This window comes from Paramisgurnus dabryanus, chromosome 7 (genome assembly GCF_030506205.2).
Source record: "Paramisgurnus dabryanus chromosome 7, PD_genome_1.1, whole genome shotgun sequence".
In the NCBI taxonomy this organism is placed as follows: Eukaryota; Metazoa; Chordata; class Actinopteri; order Cypriniformes; family Cobitidae; genus Paramisgurnus; species Paramisgurnus dabryanus.
Window position 1 is genome coordinate 21860117 of NC_133343.1, and position 15613 is coordinate 21875729.

At 36.3% G+C, this 15613-nt stretch overlaps 1 protein-coding gene across 1 annotated transcript; it reads left to right on the forward strand.

Annotated features, from left to right (window-relative positions):
- The first annotated feature begins 355 nt into the window (after positions 1 to 355).
- pomgnt1 (protein O-linked mannose N-acetylglucosaminyltransferase 1 (beta 1,2-)) lies at positions 356 to 15378 on the forward strand. Its single transcript, XM_065264661.2, has 22 exons — positions 356 to 493; positions 810 to 992; positions 1173 to 1275; positions 1444 to 1559; positions 2148 to 2213; positions 2358 to 2471; positions 2800 to 2917; positions 3057 to 3155; positions 3243 to 3370; positions 5950 to 6020; positions 6241 to 6316; positions 6396 to 6479; positions 6562 to 6603; positions 6687 to 6745; positions 6934 to 7006; positions 7132 to 7260; positions 7488 to 7613; positions 7720 to 7784; positions 7886 to 7930; positions 8018 to 8153; positions 8919 to 9028; positions 14094 to 15378. The coding sequence occupies exons 2-22, from the start codon at positions 873 to 875 to the stop codon at positions 14173 to 14175; spliced, it is 1962 nt and encodes a 653-aa protein (XP_065120733.2). The 5' UTR covers positions 356 to 493; positions 810 to 872; the 3' UTR covers positions 14176 to 15378.
- The last annotated feature ends 235 nt before the right edge of the window (positions 15379 to 15613 follow it).

The following is a 15613-nucleotide window of genomic DNA, read 5'->3' on the forward strand; positions in this document are numbered from 1 at the left end:
TTTATTAACACATTTGTGGTGACAATGTGGTCATACCAAGGCACATGTAGTTATGAGTATAAGTAATTTTTTTTTATTTTCCACAAATACGACTTAGGATGTTTTGATATTAATAAAATTTGTACTTTGTAATGCCCTCATTGTACCTTGTCTCTACCAAAAACAAATGCAAATGTGTTTTGTTACCAGGTTTATTAATTTTTATGTTATATAATCGTGTAAATTATACTTTGTACATCTTTTGATATATATATATATATCCTTAAATTATGTTGTATTTATATATTTTTTGTAAATAAATTCATAAACATTTGTTTAAAGGAATGTGGCTTTTATTTTGAAAAGCACACGAGTGGGAGTCTGTCTGCGCTCTGGCTTCACACCGCTCATTCCTTGCATATGGCCAAATGGTACCAAATCTGCAGTAAATAAATTACACTTATATCTTTTAGCGATTCCGGACGTCGCTTTTGGGGCGGCATAAAACGATGAGGTAAACCGTCAACAGATTTTATTCTATACTGTGTTACAGTCAACAAAAATCAAGTGTCAACAGAAATAGCTCTTTAAAAGAATTCCAACTAGTTCTCAGCTAATGTTACTGTTAATATTGTACCTCAACATTTGCACTATTTGCTAAAATTAAACGTCCGTTTCTCTATCTCGTGCACGTGCCTTAATTGTTTACTGAAATGTGCAATTTTGCAATATTTCGAGAACATTGAAGTTGTTCCACCTGCATCGTGTTTTTTTTTTTACATTGCTTAATTATACTCATTTACAACCGCTATTTACTGTGTGTTGTTTAGATGAAGAAGACGTGATCGCAGGTGCTGTTGGATACAGGCAGGTGTTAATAGTGTACTGCAGGTATGGACACCTGGACACCCAACCCAAAAGCCAAACCGTTCATCCCTCGCCAGCAGCGCAGCCTCTACCTCACCTGGAAATACAGACTCACCAACAAAAGATCATTACGACGAATCTGCCAGGTCAGCATTTTCGACTTAATCAGATTATCTTTTGCTTTGTATCCAAAGATGTTTCAAATAACCTACTAGTAGTTTGAGTTTCCCTGAAACCAAGAATGCAGTACTTAATATTAAGGCAGCAGTAATGTATATAATTCCAACTAAACTAAGTTAAGTGAATTTCTCTTGCTGAATTTGCAGGCCAGTGCTGTCCTCTTTCTACTGATCACAGTGTTTTTGAATATCAAACTCATTCTTGATACAAGGAGAGTTGCAAATGAGGATGATGTGGCCCAAGATTATGGTAATTGTGGATGTTTGTAATGCTCTGAATGCTGTGATATGGTTCTTAATTAGATTGTAAACAGACTAAACTCGTCAATGTCTTAGGCTTTACACACTTTTAGTTGTGCATCTTGTTTGTTCGCTCACATTTTTTTTGTTTGTTTCTCACATATCTTGATTTTCTCAGATGATGCGCTGCCTAACATGGAAACTCCACGCAGACCAGCCAGCGGGAGGAAGGTTTTGGATATTGAGGTGTACTCTAGTCGATCTAAGGTCTATGTGGCAGTGGACGGCACCACAGTAAGTGATTCTGGGCCTCTTTTGTTGTATAAAATATAGTGATTCACCGATGTATCGGCCGCCGATATTTATCGGCCGATTTTTGATGAATTTGAAACCATCGGCATATTGGCAATAGCATGAGAAAGGCAGATACCGATTGTTTATTAATTAACTGCATAAAGAAATCCATTATATGTAAAATAAAATGAGTTAATATTGTTAATAAAATAAATGCTGAATATCAAAAACCACCTTTGAAGGTTGTCATGCTGTCTTATTATATTTGTTGTAGCTTAATTTGTGCCTCTCTTATTATGTTGGTCAGTTGAATGTTAATTAGATCCAATCCATGTTCAGTAAAAATAATTTGATGCAGAAATAAACTAGCTAATAGACTAACTGTATAGTGTTGTATACAAGTGTTTAATATCGGTGTCGGCATCGGTATCGGCCAGAAGTTGTCTGTTTAAATCGGTATCGCCCCAAAAAAATCCTATCGGTGCATCCCTAATAAAATAATATGAGGGTACAATATGTTATTTGCACAGCGTTCATGTGCTGATCTGTATCAATGTACTTTAGATCATATACTTTTTTGTCTTGCAGGTGCTGGAAGATGAGATAAGGGAGCAGGGCAGAGGCATACATGTCATAGTTTTGAATCAGGCCACTGTGAGATCACATCCTTACCATTAAACACATTTACATATCTGTCTGATGTAATAATAGTGTACCTTTCAGAAATCTCCTGCATAACTTGGCTGTTTTGGGTATTTATGTGGTTGTATGACTAGTGCTCATCTTGTGCTTTTTTAGGGTCATGTGATGGCCAAAAGAGTGTTTGACACATATTCTCCACATGAGGATGATGCCATGATCCTCTTCCTCAACATGGTCACACGTGGCAGAATCCTTATTTTCACTATTAAGGTTATATTTCCACAATTATGTATTATTTGTATTAACCCCCCCCCCCCCCCCCCCCCAAATACATTTATGACCAAACAATCTCAAACTTAGAATTTGAATTAAACAAAACATATTTAATTATACAATGTAGTGCTGTTGGTTAATACCTTTATTCTTCTGAGGTTTAACGCCACAGAATTTATGATAAACTATTGTATTTTTTAAAAATGTCATGAACCTGGGACCCCTTGCACCATCTCGGGCCGCCCCCCAGTTTAAGAACCACTCAGCTACAATAACACACATTTTCGCTTGCTAATATATGTACACTTCTCCCTGGTATCTTCAGGATGAGGGTACTTTTCATCTGAAAGATGCTGCAAAGAATCTTTTGAAAAGTTTTGGGAGTCAGGTGGCTGTCACCTTGAGTTGGAGAGATATGTGGACGCTGGTTGTGAAGAAGGGAGGTAAGAACATTGAGTCTTTATCACCTTTCTCACCTCTCGTTCTCTCCCTCTTTCATGAACACACATGATGCTTGTTTTATAATATCTATTTGTATACTTACTGTGCCACTGTAATACATATTTACTGTTATTTGTTTAGGTCAAGTGTATGGGGAGAAGCACTCAAAGTCTCCAGCTCTCTCTACGTGGGGAGATCCTGTGCTGTTGAAAACCGAGGTTCAACTTACTGCTTCTGAAGGTATTTCTGCCTTTTTTCTGAGTCTCACTATCATGGCCCTTATATATAGTCATTCTTTATACAACTCACTTCACTTAATTATTTCAGAGGCGGAGTGTCACTGGCCGGATACAGAGCTGAACCGTAGGAGAAAACTTTTTTGCAGTAAAGTGGAGGGTTATGGTAGTATTTGTAGCTGCAAGGATCCAGCACCTATAGAGTTCAATCCAGATTCAGTAAGACACAAAGTCTCACCTTCGAAAAAAATAGTTCACCTAAATATGAAAATTCTCACCCTCATGCAATCCCAGAGTATTTGACTTGCTTTTTAGTTGATCACAAACAAATAGTTTTATTGTATACATTCATTCATACACAATGAAAAAGATATTTTTATTTATTTCACTAAATACTAGAGCCCGACCGATTTATCGTTTTGCCGATTTTATCGGCCGATATGAGCATGTCGCAGATATATCTGTATCGGCGTATAAGCCGCAGATATGCGCCGATATGAACGTTTGTTACAGAACACATTAAATGCATTTGAAAGATGTAAGTACTTGTTTGTCCAGCAGAGTGCGCCATACTGGTTGCTAATGGCGACCCAGATCACTCACTGTAGTGACACCAGCCAATCCCCCACCCCTTTCACTTCAGTTCAGTCAGTCTCTCAGTTCAGGTGGCATTGAAGCAGTCACGCAGTGTCTTCTTCACAACATTTTTACACCTGGTATTAAGACGCGCTTTGGTCGATTGGATTATAAATGGACAAGAGAGACGCATTCCCGCTTACATTTGGTGTTTTTAATCCGTCTCTTTGTCGACTTGCGAGTTAAAACGCAAGCGGGAGAAATGACGCGAGACGGAGAAATGACACGTTTAAACTACGCGCAGCCGTGCACTTATATATCACTATATGAGATTACTGCTGCTTGTGTTGTTAGTTAGCAATTGATTCAATAAGCTCGCGCAACTCTACACCCTTGCTAAATAAAAGAGGCGGAGCGAAGAGGCTTTATTTTTATAAAAGTCTAAAGTTTGCACGGAACCCTGGGTTTGTGTTATAAAAACGTTGTGCACAACATTAAACATAGCGTACATTAGTATGTGCTCCGTCAAGCATTGTCTTCGTAACTGAGTGGCTAACTAATTTGTGAAGAACACAACTTACTGTAAAGCTAATATTAATCAATGACTTCATAAGTTTCTCTTTATAACGCTATTCTCGTCAAAACTGCAAATGATGCAAGTTTTATGTATTTTGTTCTCTTTGTGTTTTAAAGTTATTTATAATAAGTCAAGTTTACTGTTTAGTGCACTGATATCCAACTAATTTTGGATAATAAAGTTTATTGTTAACTTCTTGCCTATAGTACATATCTTTGTCACATCAATATAAGTGTTGGATCACCACATTTGTGAGTGATCACCACATATGTGAGTGATCATTGCATTGCATTGTATTTATTCATATACAGTATATTATGTTAAAGTATATAGTGTATTCTATGTACAGTACTTTAGTATAATAGTAGTATATACTGAACTATAATATACACATAAAGAATATCGGCCGATATATCGTTATCGGTCTTTTTTTACTCCCTAATATCTGTATCGGCATCGGCCCGAAAAAACGCATATCGGTCGGGCTCTACTAAATACGCTCAAAACATGAATTGTTTTCTCTTACAAAAGTATTGTTTCACTTCAGAAGGAATATATTAACTCAAAGGAATTATTTGTGGAAGGAAATATTATGAGACTAAATTATAAGAGAATGTTTAAATTAAATTGGGTGAACTATTTCCATAACTAAGGTTTACATTAGTTATAGAAATATTAGTATTGTTTTTTTATATGTAATGTCTGATTAAAGCAGACTTTAAAGGGCACATATCTTAATAATCTCACTTTTTCCATATTTAAGTGCTATAATTGGGTCCTCAGTGCTTTTATCAACCCAGAAATGTAATACAGAGCAACCCAGTAACCTACTTTTGATGAACCATTCTCTGCAAGCATGTGGGAAAAAAAAGGTCATTGAAATTTGGCTCCCTTGTGATGTCAGAAGGGGATAATACCGGCCCTTAATCTGAACTGTTCAACCATGAAACTTTTAGCATGTTATAATAAATTATCTATATGGTATTTTGAGCTATAACTTCACACATGTACTCTGGGGACACCAAATTTTTATTTTACATTTTTAAAAAGCCTTGTGAAATGTCCCCTTTAACTTTTTCCCCGCCATTGACGAATTAAGAGAAAACATTTGCATAAAAACATGTTCCTGATGAATTTTTATGTTAATCTGCAATACTGCGATTATCCACTGGTTGGCGCAAACGTACACAATTTATGAACAAATTGAAGCCAAAATGTTATTTACTAATTTTAACTCTGTATATATTTTGATAATCGCTCTGAATCTGATCTCTAACAAAATTCCTTCACAAAAATGCAATTATTTCAGCTTTTGCTAAAAAAAAAAAAAATTAAAGAAAAATACCAATATTTAAGAGTTTATAAGCAGAGAATAAAGTTTTTTTTTTTTTGTTAGAAAGCAGAATGTCTATTCTTTCATTTGATATATTTGTGTTTTTATATATATATATATATATATATATATATATATATATATATATTGAAATCTTTCCTGGAAGGCATTTTGTGAAACTTTTGAAAAAAAAAATGCCGGCGGGAAACTTTTCAAAAAATGGCTGGCATGGAATGAGTTAATATTTATTTTTGGTTAGTCCTCATTCTGAGACATTTTTATGTTTACTTAACATTTCTGTGTCTTATTTAGCTGCCTAAAAACAATGTCAACAACATCCCAGTTGCAGTTATAGCTGGAAATAGACCAAACTATCTGTATAGGTTAGTAGATTTGCTTTTCTGTTTTTTTTTCCATTCTACTAAATTGTGCAATTGAATATATTGGTAACATTTGTGTAAAGTATTTGTGTTTTCCAAGCTTATATGTTTATTTTTTTTTTCTTTCCTGGCCAATCAGGATCCTTTGAATAATATTTTTCTGTGGTTTTGTTTGAAATCTTGTACCTAGAATATCTAACTAAAATCACATTTGTTTTTCTAGAATGTTGCGCTCTCTGCTTTCTTCCCATGGCGTTAATCCACATATGATCACTGTCTTTATTGATGGGTATTATGAGGTAATGTCTTTGCTTATCATTTTTGCATTCTACAATGCACATCTTTACATATTCACAAAAGTGTATTTTCTATTATTAGGAACCCATGGATGTGGTGGAGCTTTTTGGTCTCAAAGGAGTTCAGCATACACCTATCAGTATTAAGAATGCTAGAGTATCACAGGTGATGTATATATCATATTGTATGAATGGCTGGTAATTACATTATGAATAACATTAACATAACACAAATATTTTTTCCACAGCACTACAAAGCCAGCTTGACTGCAACCTTTAATCTGCATCCAGTGAGTATATACTTTACAACCTGTGAACAATGAAATGGTTAAACAGCTTGCAAGTGTTCGACTTAAAAAATATATTGTCTTAGGATGCAGATTTTGCCATTGTTCTCGAGGAGGACCTGGATATTTCCATAGATTTTTTCAGGTATGGTCAATGTAATTGTTCAAGTTGTAATATTGTAAGTGGTCACTAGGGGGTAGCAAATTCTAACACTATTAATTTTGCTAGAAGGACAGCTATTAGTTCTAATAATTTTAGTGCAGATTGAACAACAACATTTGACAGCACTTAAATATGTGATTTATCCGTTTCTTTCCCACATTTATCTCCAGCTTTCTCAGTCAGACCATTCACTTATTGCGTGAGGATGACAGTCTGTATTGTATCTCAGCCTGGAATGACCAAGTGAGTGGAAAAGAGAGATTTTTATTTATTTTTTACTTTGCCAGGGTCTATCCTAACATATTTCCGTAGTATACTCTCAATGTCTTTCAAGCAGTATGTTTGATTCCTCAGCTTTGTTTTTTTAGGGCTACGAGCACACAGCAGAGGACCCATCTCTGCTCTACAGAGTAGAAAGTATGCCTGGCCTCGGCTGGGTGCTTAAAAAAAGCCTTTATAAGGATGAACTGGAACCCAAATGGCCAACTCCTGAGAAGGTAAGGGAGAGGTCATTTCAATATTTATTTATGGCTGTGGGTATTAAAACCCAGAAGTATTTGCTGTGCATTTAGCTGGGCACATATAGTGCCTCCCTTAATTCTAAAAATAGGATAAGGACCGTAGTACCAATCATGTTATGGAGATTATACACTTCCTCATATCAGCTAAAATTTATTAAGCCTAATCTTTCCATTTCATCTGTTTTTTTTTTGTCGTCCATTAGCTTTGGGATTGGGACATGTGGATGCGGATGCCAGAACAGAGGAAAGGGAGAGAGTGTATTATCCCTGATGTCTCTCGCTCGTATCACTTTGGCATCATTGGCCTTAACATGAATGGTTACTTCCATGTATGTAAGATTAAGTGTGTTTTTCATGGGAAACTCAATGGTGATGTGGTGGTTTTTATTAAAATACAAATACCACAGTTTGACCATGATTTTCTGTTTTCTACAGGAAGTTTACTTTAAAAAGCACAAATTCAACACAATTCCAAATGTTCAGATGAAAAATGTAGATGGGTAAATATGTTGTCTCTTTCACTGACAATTGCTTTTTATTAATATCCTGTTTGGTTGTTAAAAATAGTGAAAGTTAAATGTTGTTTTTTCTATATTTACAGTTTGAAGACTGATGCTTATGAGATTGAAATCCAAAACTTACTACGGTAAGTATCTTTTAAAGATCTTGCTGCTCCATATGGACACGCTTCAGTCGTGCACTATTACTGCAATAATCCATTGTGTGTCTGCAGTGATGCTGAGGTCCTAGACCACAGTAAAAACCCATGTGAAGATTCGTTCATCCCAGACACTGAAGGAAAGACCTTTGTAATGTTCATCAAAATGGAGCAGGAGACGGACACAAACACTTGGACTGAATTGGCAAAGGTACGACTTGAATTCTAGGGGGCGGTTTTTCGGACAGGGTTAAGGTTAATCCAAGACTAGGCCTTATTAATAATACGTCATTTAATACGTTTTTACAAACATACCTTACAAAAAACACTACAGGTGTGCAACTTAAGACTAAACAGAATATTAAACAGGACAAGGTGTTTTTAAATTAAAAAATCTCAAACATGCATATAAGTCTGGGATTAGGATAAACCCTGTTTGGGAAACCTCCCCTAGAAGCATGTTATTTACTTCAAAACTGAGATTAAATGCAGTATTTAGGACTGACTGTCTAAAAAATACATTATATTTCCTTACTTTCAGTGGAATAAGAATGATGTAATCGATTTTAAGAGACTTTCACACACAGTGCCGCAGAATAAAACAAGAAATTTACAGAAAGTTGGTCAAACTATATAACATTAGATATTTTGGGATTGGATTTTATGCATAATACATTATTTATTTTGTAGTTATATTTATACTGCAAAGAAACTAAATTGATTCAAATCCGATAAGACAAATCTTCTTATCTCCACCATCTTCGTACTTACTGGGTGCTTGTGGATTACATTGAAGCACAGGGAAATGGTGATATGTCTTTCCTGTAACAACTGTGAGCTAAAGGTACAAATCTTGGAAGTATGGATATAAATGACTCATTGTAAACACAGAGAAGAAAGACATAATAAAAACTTGGAGTGTGGGTAATAAAACTGTAGTATTATCTTGTGGCCATATCTTGTTTACTGCTTACAGTGCCTGCATGTGTGGGACCTGGATGTACGAGGTTATCACAAAGGACTGTGGAGGCTCTTCAGGAAAAAGAACCATGTCTTAGTAGTGGCTGTTCCAATCTCTCCCTACTCGTGAGTATATGTTGGTCTAGACCTTGAAATTAATCATCCGCAATACTGTTTTAATATTGTAATGAAAAAAATCTTAGTAAAAAAATGTAATCAGATTATTTCTGCAGCAATTAAAAGACAATTGTCTGAACTGGCCATTGTAAGACATTATTAGGCCTGTGGTTTTACAAGGAGGGCTTAAGCCAGTCTTTCTTAAATTAGAACATTTAAGTAGCTTTAAAAAAATCTCCAAATGTCCCTTTCTGTTGCTGGGGTGGTATCCTCAAAGGTTCATTTTTGTACCTTTATGGATAAACAACACATTGAAATGATGTGGGGTAGGATATTATACCCTAAGGACCTATTGTGTACCTTAATTAACAATTTTGTAACAGTACATTTTTGGGGTACAAAATTGTACATATAAAACGGGCAGTTCTGGTTCTTCATTCTGATTGGTTGAAACGCTTTCTAATCCGTGATAAAATACCCCGGTAAACCCACGGTTCAGACCACATTACATAAGTATCACTGCGCCACTGTTGCTGTGTACTGATTTATGAAAATAAACATCACAGTCTTTAATCACATTTTTAATTTGTCTACAATTGCACAATTAATGGCGATATTCAGATAACTGTCAATAAATATCGTTGAGTCAATAAAAAGAAAACGTTATAAAGAGAAACTCCCTGAGGTGTTCTCCCTCAAATTCATATTTCCGCTATCCACTGCGTGCCGATCTTACCCAACTTAAACATGACACATTCTGAGGAACTGAGGAACTACTTTGTTTGGCGGAAGAGTAATATTTGTACTAATATAATTACAACTTATTTGTGTTGTATTTTATGAAATCCTGCTTTGCATATGAAGTAACCGTTTTATAAACGCAATAAGCCCCACGAAGCAGTGGGGTTAAAGTGCATTTTATAACAGCTAAGGGGGTTTTAGGCACTCCGCTTTGAGTCGTGCCTAACAACGCCCCTTAGTTGTTATAAAATGTACTGGTAACCCACTGCTTCTTGGGGCTTATTGCTTTAACAGAATCTATCCTTAAGGTACAGTTATGTACCCAATAGGGGTGTGACGAGACACTTAATCCACGAGACGAGACGAGACACGAGATTGGGTTCACGAGAACGAGACGAGACGATATTTTTACACTTTTTAAGAAACCCTCGATGATAAAATAAATGAATAAGAAACTGAAATCATGTTATTTTTAAATGTTTTAACTAATCAAGGACTGCCCCTAACAATTATTTTACTAACTGATAATGAAGTAATTTGTTATTTTTGGGTAATAAAAATAGACCCAAGTGAGCAGTAGCCTTTAAAATTACATAATAACGAAGATGCAATAATAATTGGTTCAAATAAAAAACTAATAAAAAAATATTAAAACCAAGTTACATTAAAGGGGAAGTCCAATCTATACATTTTAGCCTGTTTATCACGGGTAATTTATGTCCACTTTGCATTATACATGAGGAAAAATAAATACATTTGCACGATTTCGATTATTAGATTGATAGTGTGTTGAAGCGGAATTTTCGTAACGTCTTTAATGGACACAATTAACCAGAATGCACTGCGCGAAACTGATTCATTAGCTCCACCCACTAACCACTGTTCGATGCAGTCGTCAGGTTTGTTTGACTTCATGCGGCGCCGCAGGAACCGACAGCTGGATGACGTCAAGGTTCCGCGAAAGGGATTTAAAAGCAAACTCCTCCGTATGATTTCGCGAATCGCTCTCGCGGTACTTTGACGTCATCCCGCTGTCGATTCTTGCAACGCCACATGAAGTTGAACAAGCCTTATAACTTCTTTTACCGCTCAACTAGCTCTCAAATCAACTCAAGTCAACTTGAAGTTAGCCGGCAGACGAACCCATCCAAAGAGTAACTCCGCTTTAACCGTCTCTGAGGGGGAAATCACCAAAGCCCTCGATAAAAGATGACTAGAACCTGTGCAGTATGTGGATGTAAGGACAACAAATTCAGGCCACCGGGAGTTTTTATTGTTGACATCAACGCGACCCTCAGCTGACCCACCACTACACTACTTTGAATATGCAGCCAGCACTTTCGTCAGGAAGATTTTGAGTACTGTTTTCAGCCCAGTTTTTCCGCGGACTCAGGTAATGTAAAATTGTTAAAATATCTAAAACATCATTTGGCTTAGTTGTTGCTTGTTTTGTGTAACTACGGTAAACATACTACGTAGAAAGTTATTATCATGTTGTTGTTATTATAAACACGAGCAAAGCAAGCTAACGTTAGCTTCTGTGCAGCTGTCAATCAAAAACGTTATCATCTACTGTCAATCATCTCGCCTCAAGACCCGCCCCCATTTAGAACATTCAGAATTAATGTAGTCGTGCATTTTTCTTCCGGTGATTTGATGACGCGTCAAATCACCGTTACTGTAGCAGTTAAAAGCTTTAATTTTTTATATGGAGTTAGTACATTTGATGGCAGCACAATCAACTACATATATGGCATGAAATATAGTGTTGGAGCATAATGTTGTTTTAGGGTGGACTTCCGCTTTAAACAACATTACATTAACAAACACATTACATTTGTGGTCTATAAATAAATAGCATTATGTATATATTATAACAAATGCCTGCAGGGGGCGATAGTAGACTCGTCTCGGATGCTATCTTCACTTTCACTTTCACTTTAGACGGAAAAAAACGCTTATTTTTTAGCCAAACAATGTTTAAATCCATTTGAATATTTAATAAACGTCCATTTCTTTACAATAGAAATGAACATGCAGACATTAAATCATGTAAACTCTGTGATGGTTTAATCTGCTGAGACTTCACATCTGACACTGATCTACAGAAAAACACAACACGTCTCAGACTTCATACGAGCTCCCAAACGAACATTATTGGAAACCCAAACAAAAAAGCAAATGCAGTAAAAGACAGAATATAATGCATGCACTGTAAGAGGCTAATTATACCAACCACGCTTTAAACGCTTGGAAACGCAAGGCGCGACGCACTGCCTTTAAAAAAAAAAAGAGCAGTGCGTGTCGACGCGGCTTTTAATATTGCTAGGCAACCACCTAGTCAGCTGTCTTGTCAATCAAATATTGAAGCGTGCGCTCTTTTGCTGTTGACTGTCATATTAGCAGAAACTTTAAAAAGAGGATGCTTGATCTGACCTTGTTTGAAGGTGAGAGGTGCACAAACACGCAGGAGAGAGTGAGCGAGTGGAGTCCGGTTCTTCAAAGCAACTGTAAACTTCCCTCACCACAACGTAAGGCCCGCATCTCCCCTCATTCGAGTGGACAATGGAAATACGCGAATGACGTCGGGCGCTTCTCCGCTCTCAGCGTTCCTTCAAAGGCGCGTGCTGCGGCCGCCGGCAAAAACCGCAAGGCGCTCAGCGCGCATAAACAGCGCGCAAACGCTCCATGCCCATAGAATATCATTTAAAAAAGGCGCCTGCAACTGCCTCCTCCGGAGGTCGCATATGCAGGCTGCATACGTCATTATTAAGGTTTATTTCAGATCATTAACTGAGCATTACATTCGCAAGTCGTGAGCATATTACAACAATTTGCGATTAACTAAATTATTAGTAAACTTTATAATTGTTAGTCTCTAAAAAGACAGTCTTTATGAAGTAAATGCAGTTTAAAAATGCGACCTCCGAAGGATGCAGCCTTTTTTTTTTGAGAAACGGCCAGAATTTCACCTACACAAGAAATCTCGCGAGACACACTTAATCTCGCGATACACATTTAATCTCGCGAGATCTCGTCGCACGAGATCTCGTCACATCCCTAGTACCCAACAAGGTACAACATTGTATTATGTTTAGTATACCTGTACAAAATGTAACCTTGGGATACCACAACAGCAACAAAAAATACAAAATAAAGGTACAGTTTTGTTCTTTTTCTTCTAACAGTGTACTGTGTGCATCTTGAGACAAACAATGGAAGTGATGTACGGTCAAACCTAAATTTATTCTGACATCTTACAATTTTTTCACATTATCACAATTTATTCGCTTTAGTTTCGATAATGGTAACAAAATATGGCAAGAACTTAACTATTTATTTTACTGGTTTTGGCCATCCTTCTGTTATAAGGTTGAATAGCTGACAGCTGTTAAATCTTCACAATTAGATCATACAAATTTAGGTCAACCAATTACCAAGCAATGCCTAATTTTGTTCAATCTGTTGTGTAAAAGTTTGCATTAGCAATTAAAGAAAAAACACTTAAGCAAAACATGGTCAGGGTTCCAATTTTTTAGCAGTTTTACTGGTAGTCCACTATATAAATGATTTTTGGATATAATGTGTCACATTTTACTTTATTTTTCTATCCTCAATTGATAATAGTGTCATACAAAATTGTAAAAAATTTCAAAAATTATATCTAGTGTCTGAATAATTTTTGGTGTGACTATTTATTAAAATGTTATTTTAGGATATTTTCAGTTAAGTGTCTAAGCTTAATTTAGGTATTAGTTTTACTTCTAAATTAAATATAGATAAATTATTTTAGATAAATTAAACATTTATTTAGTTAATTTATTTATTTATTAATAAATAAATGAAATAAATCAAATTTAATTTAATTTAATATGGTCTCTGGGGTCAATTCTTTAACTTTTTCAAATTTATACTGACACGTTAGCGCAGCGTCGCCAGCATGCACTAGTGGTAAATAAATACCAGTACGCAGATCGTAGCAGTAAACACACTGTGCGTTGATCTGCCTGAATTTCTATCAGAAAACTATAGTAGGTTATATTTGGACGCAAGACTGGGAAATCGTCCGTCTTTGAACCTCTCTTACTGTCCCACATAGGACCAGCGATGAAGATCCACGATCACAGAAATCATGACCATTGTTTCACGATGCCAATCTTTCATCTGGGACAGCCTAAAGTCGTACAGTGTATCCCGGGCTTTAATTATTGGTTTTTATGGGGCAGAAGAAAATCTTTTTTTTTTAAACTATTCTACAGCAAAAGCAAAAAAGATCAAGATATATTGAGTGGATTATACCTCTGTATAACCATACTGGCATCTTTCCCCACAGTGTAAAGAAGCCCAGTAATATCACTCCAATTGTCCTGGAACCGGCACCTAAAGAGGAAGGACCTCCTGTAGAACAGATTTAAAGCAGTAACAATCCTAATTCCACCCAGGGGCCTTTTCAAACCACTGACACGCAAGGCCTACGTCAGGCCGACACTGGGCCTTATGTTACTATTCAGGCAATCACAAGTTTGAAGAGTGTGAAGTGTGGAATGAACCTCTGTGAACTGTCCTGCTCGGGTGACCTTCAGGCACGATCTTTTAAACTGGAATGATGCGAGATCTTCTGAAATGGTGTGTAACTGAATCTCCTCGTGTTGTTGGTTTGTGGTTTGCTGATCGGGACCTAATTGTGAGGTCATGACATTTCATATGTTTATGCTGGGAGGTTTATCACTAGAAGTTTTTTACCTACTGGTTTATAACAAAGGCCAGTGCCGGTTTTAGTTACTGAATGTGATGGTGGAAATCAGAATGCTGTGAAGACAAAAGGGATAGGGGGATATGGCAGGTACATGTTTTATTTTTTTTATAACACTACTGATGTCCTGCACATATGTTTTAACTTATGTCTATTTATTTTGTCAGTATCAGGGTTTATTTGACTTAGTGAGCTTTTACTCAAGAACGATACTTTAAGCAACAAAGGCCTGGATTTGTTTACAGTTAACTAAATTTATCCACAGACATTTAGTTTTACAGCAAACGATTGTCATTGTGTTTTTAAATATTACATTTTGAATGCCGTGGTTTTAATTGGTTTAAAAGGTCATTGGTGACTGAAAAATAAGGTACTAAAGGTGTTACTGGGGTGGTACCATCCCAGGGACAGGTTTGTGTCCTCATAGTGTACGTTTTTCATAAACCCGTATCTATTCAAGAAATTTTCAGAGTTTTTTAATGTGGTACACTGATGAGCTGAGATTGTCCTCCAGCAACAGCTTTACGAATCCTTGTTGCCCCAGAGAACTCAAGGTGATGGATTTTATTTGAATGACAAGATCTATGTTTCCACACAACCACTAAATAGCCGTAAGAAGAGGGGGAAGATCAACACTTAAAAAAATCAAAGCTTCATAATCCGTTGCTTCATTAACCTTTCCTGTGTTAACACAAGATACTGTATTTGAGGATAACTGGGAAATGTGGATGTATTATGCAATAATGGTGGTCAAATCATTTTATGGGTGAGATTTCAGATTCAAGCGTTCTGAAGGCTTTGGTTAGTCTGAAGCTTCAGTGGTCCAGTTTTACACTATTGCAATGCTATCTCATGGCAATTCGTACGTATTTTATACAAGGTGGCTAATTCGTAACCATTCGTACGACCAGATTCGTACGGTTTGATTTTGCCCATGACGTTGGGGTTAGGGGTGGGGTTTCATTTTTTATGATGATTTTAAGTTTTTTTGTACGATTCACTTCACATGAATTAGCCAACTTGTAAAATATGTAGTTGCGTTCGAATTCTCATGAGATCATACTGGATATTTCTACAACAAACATTGTCTTTGCCATAAA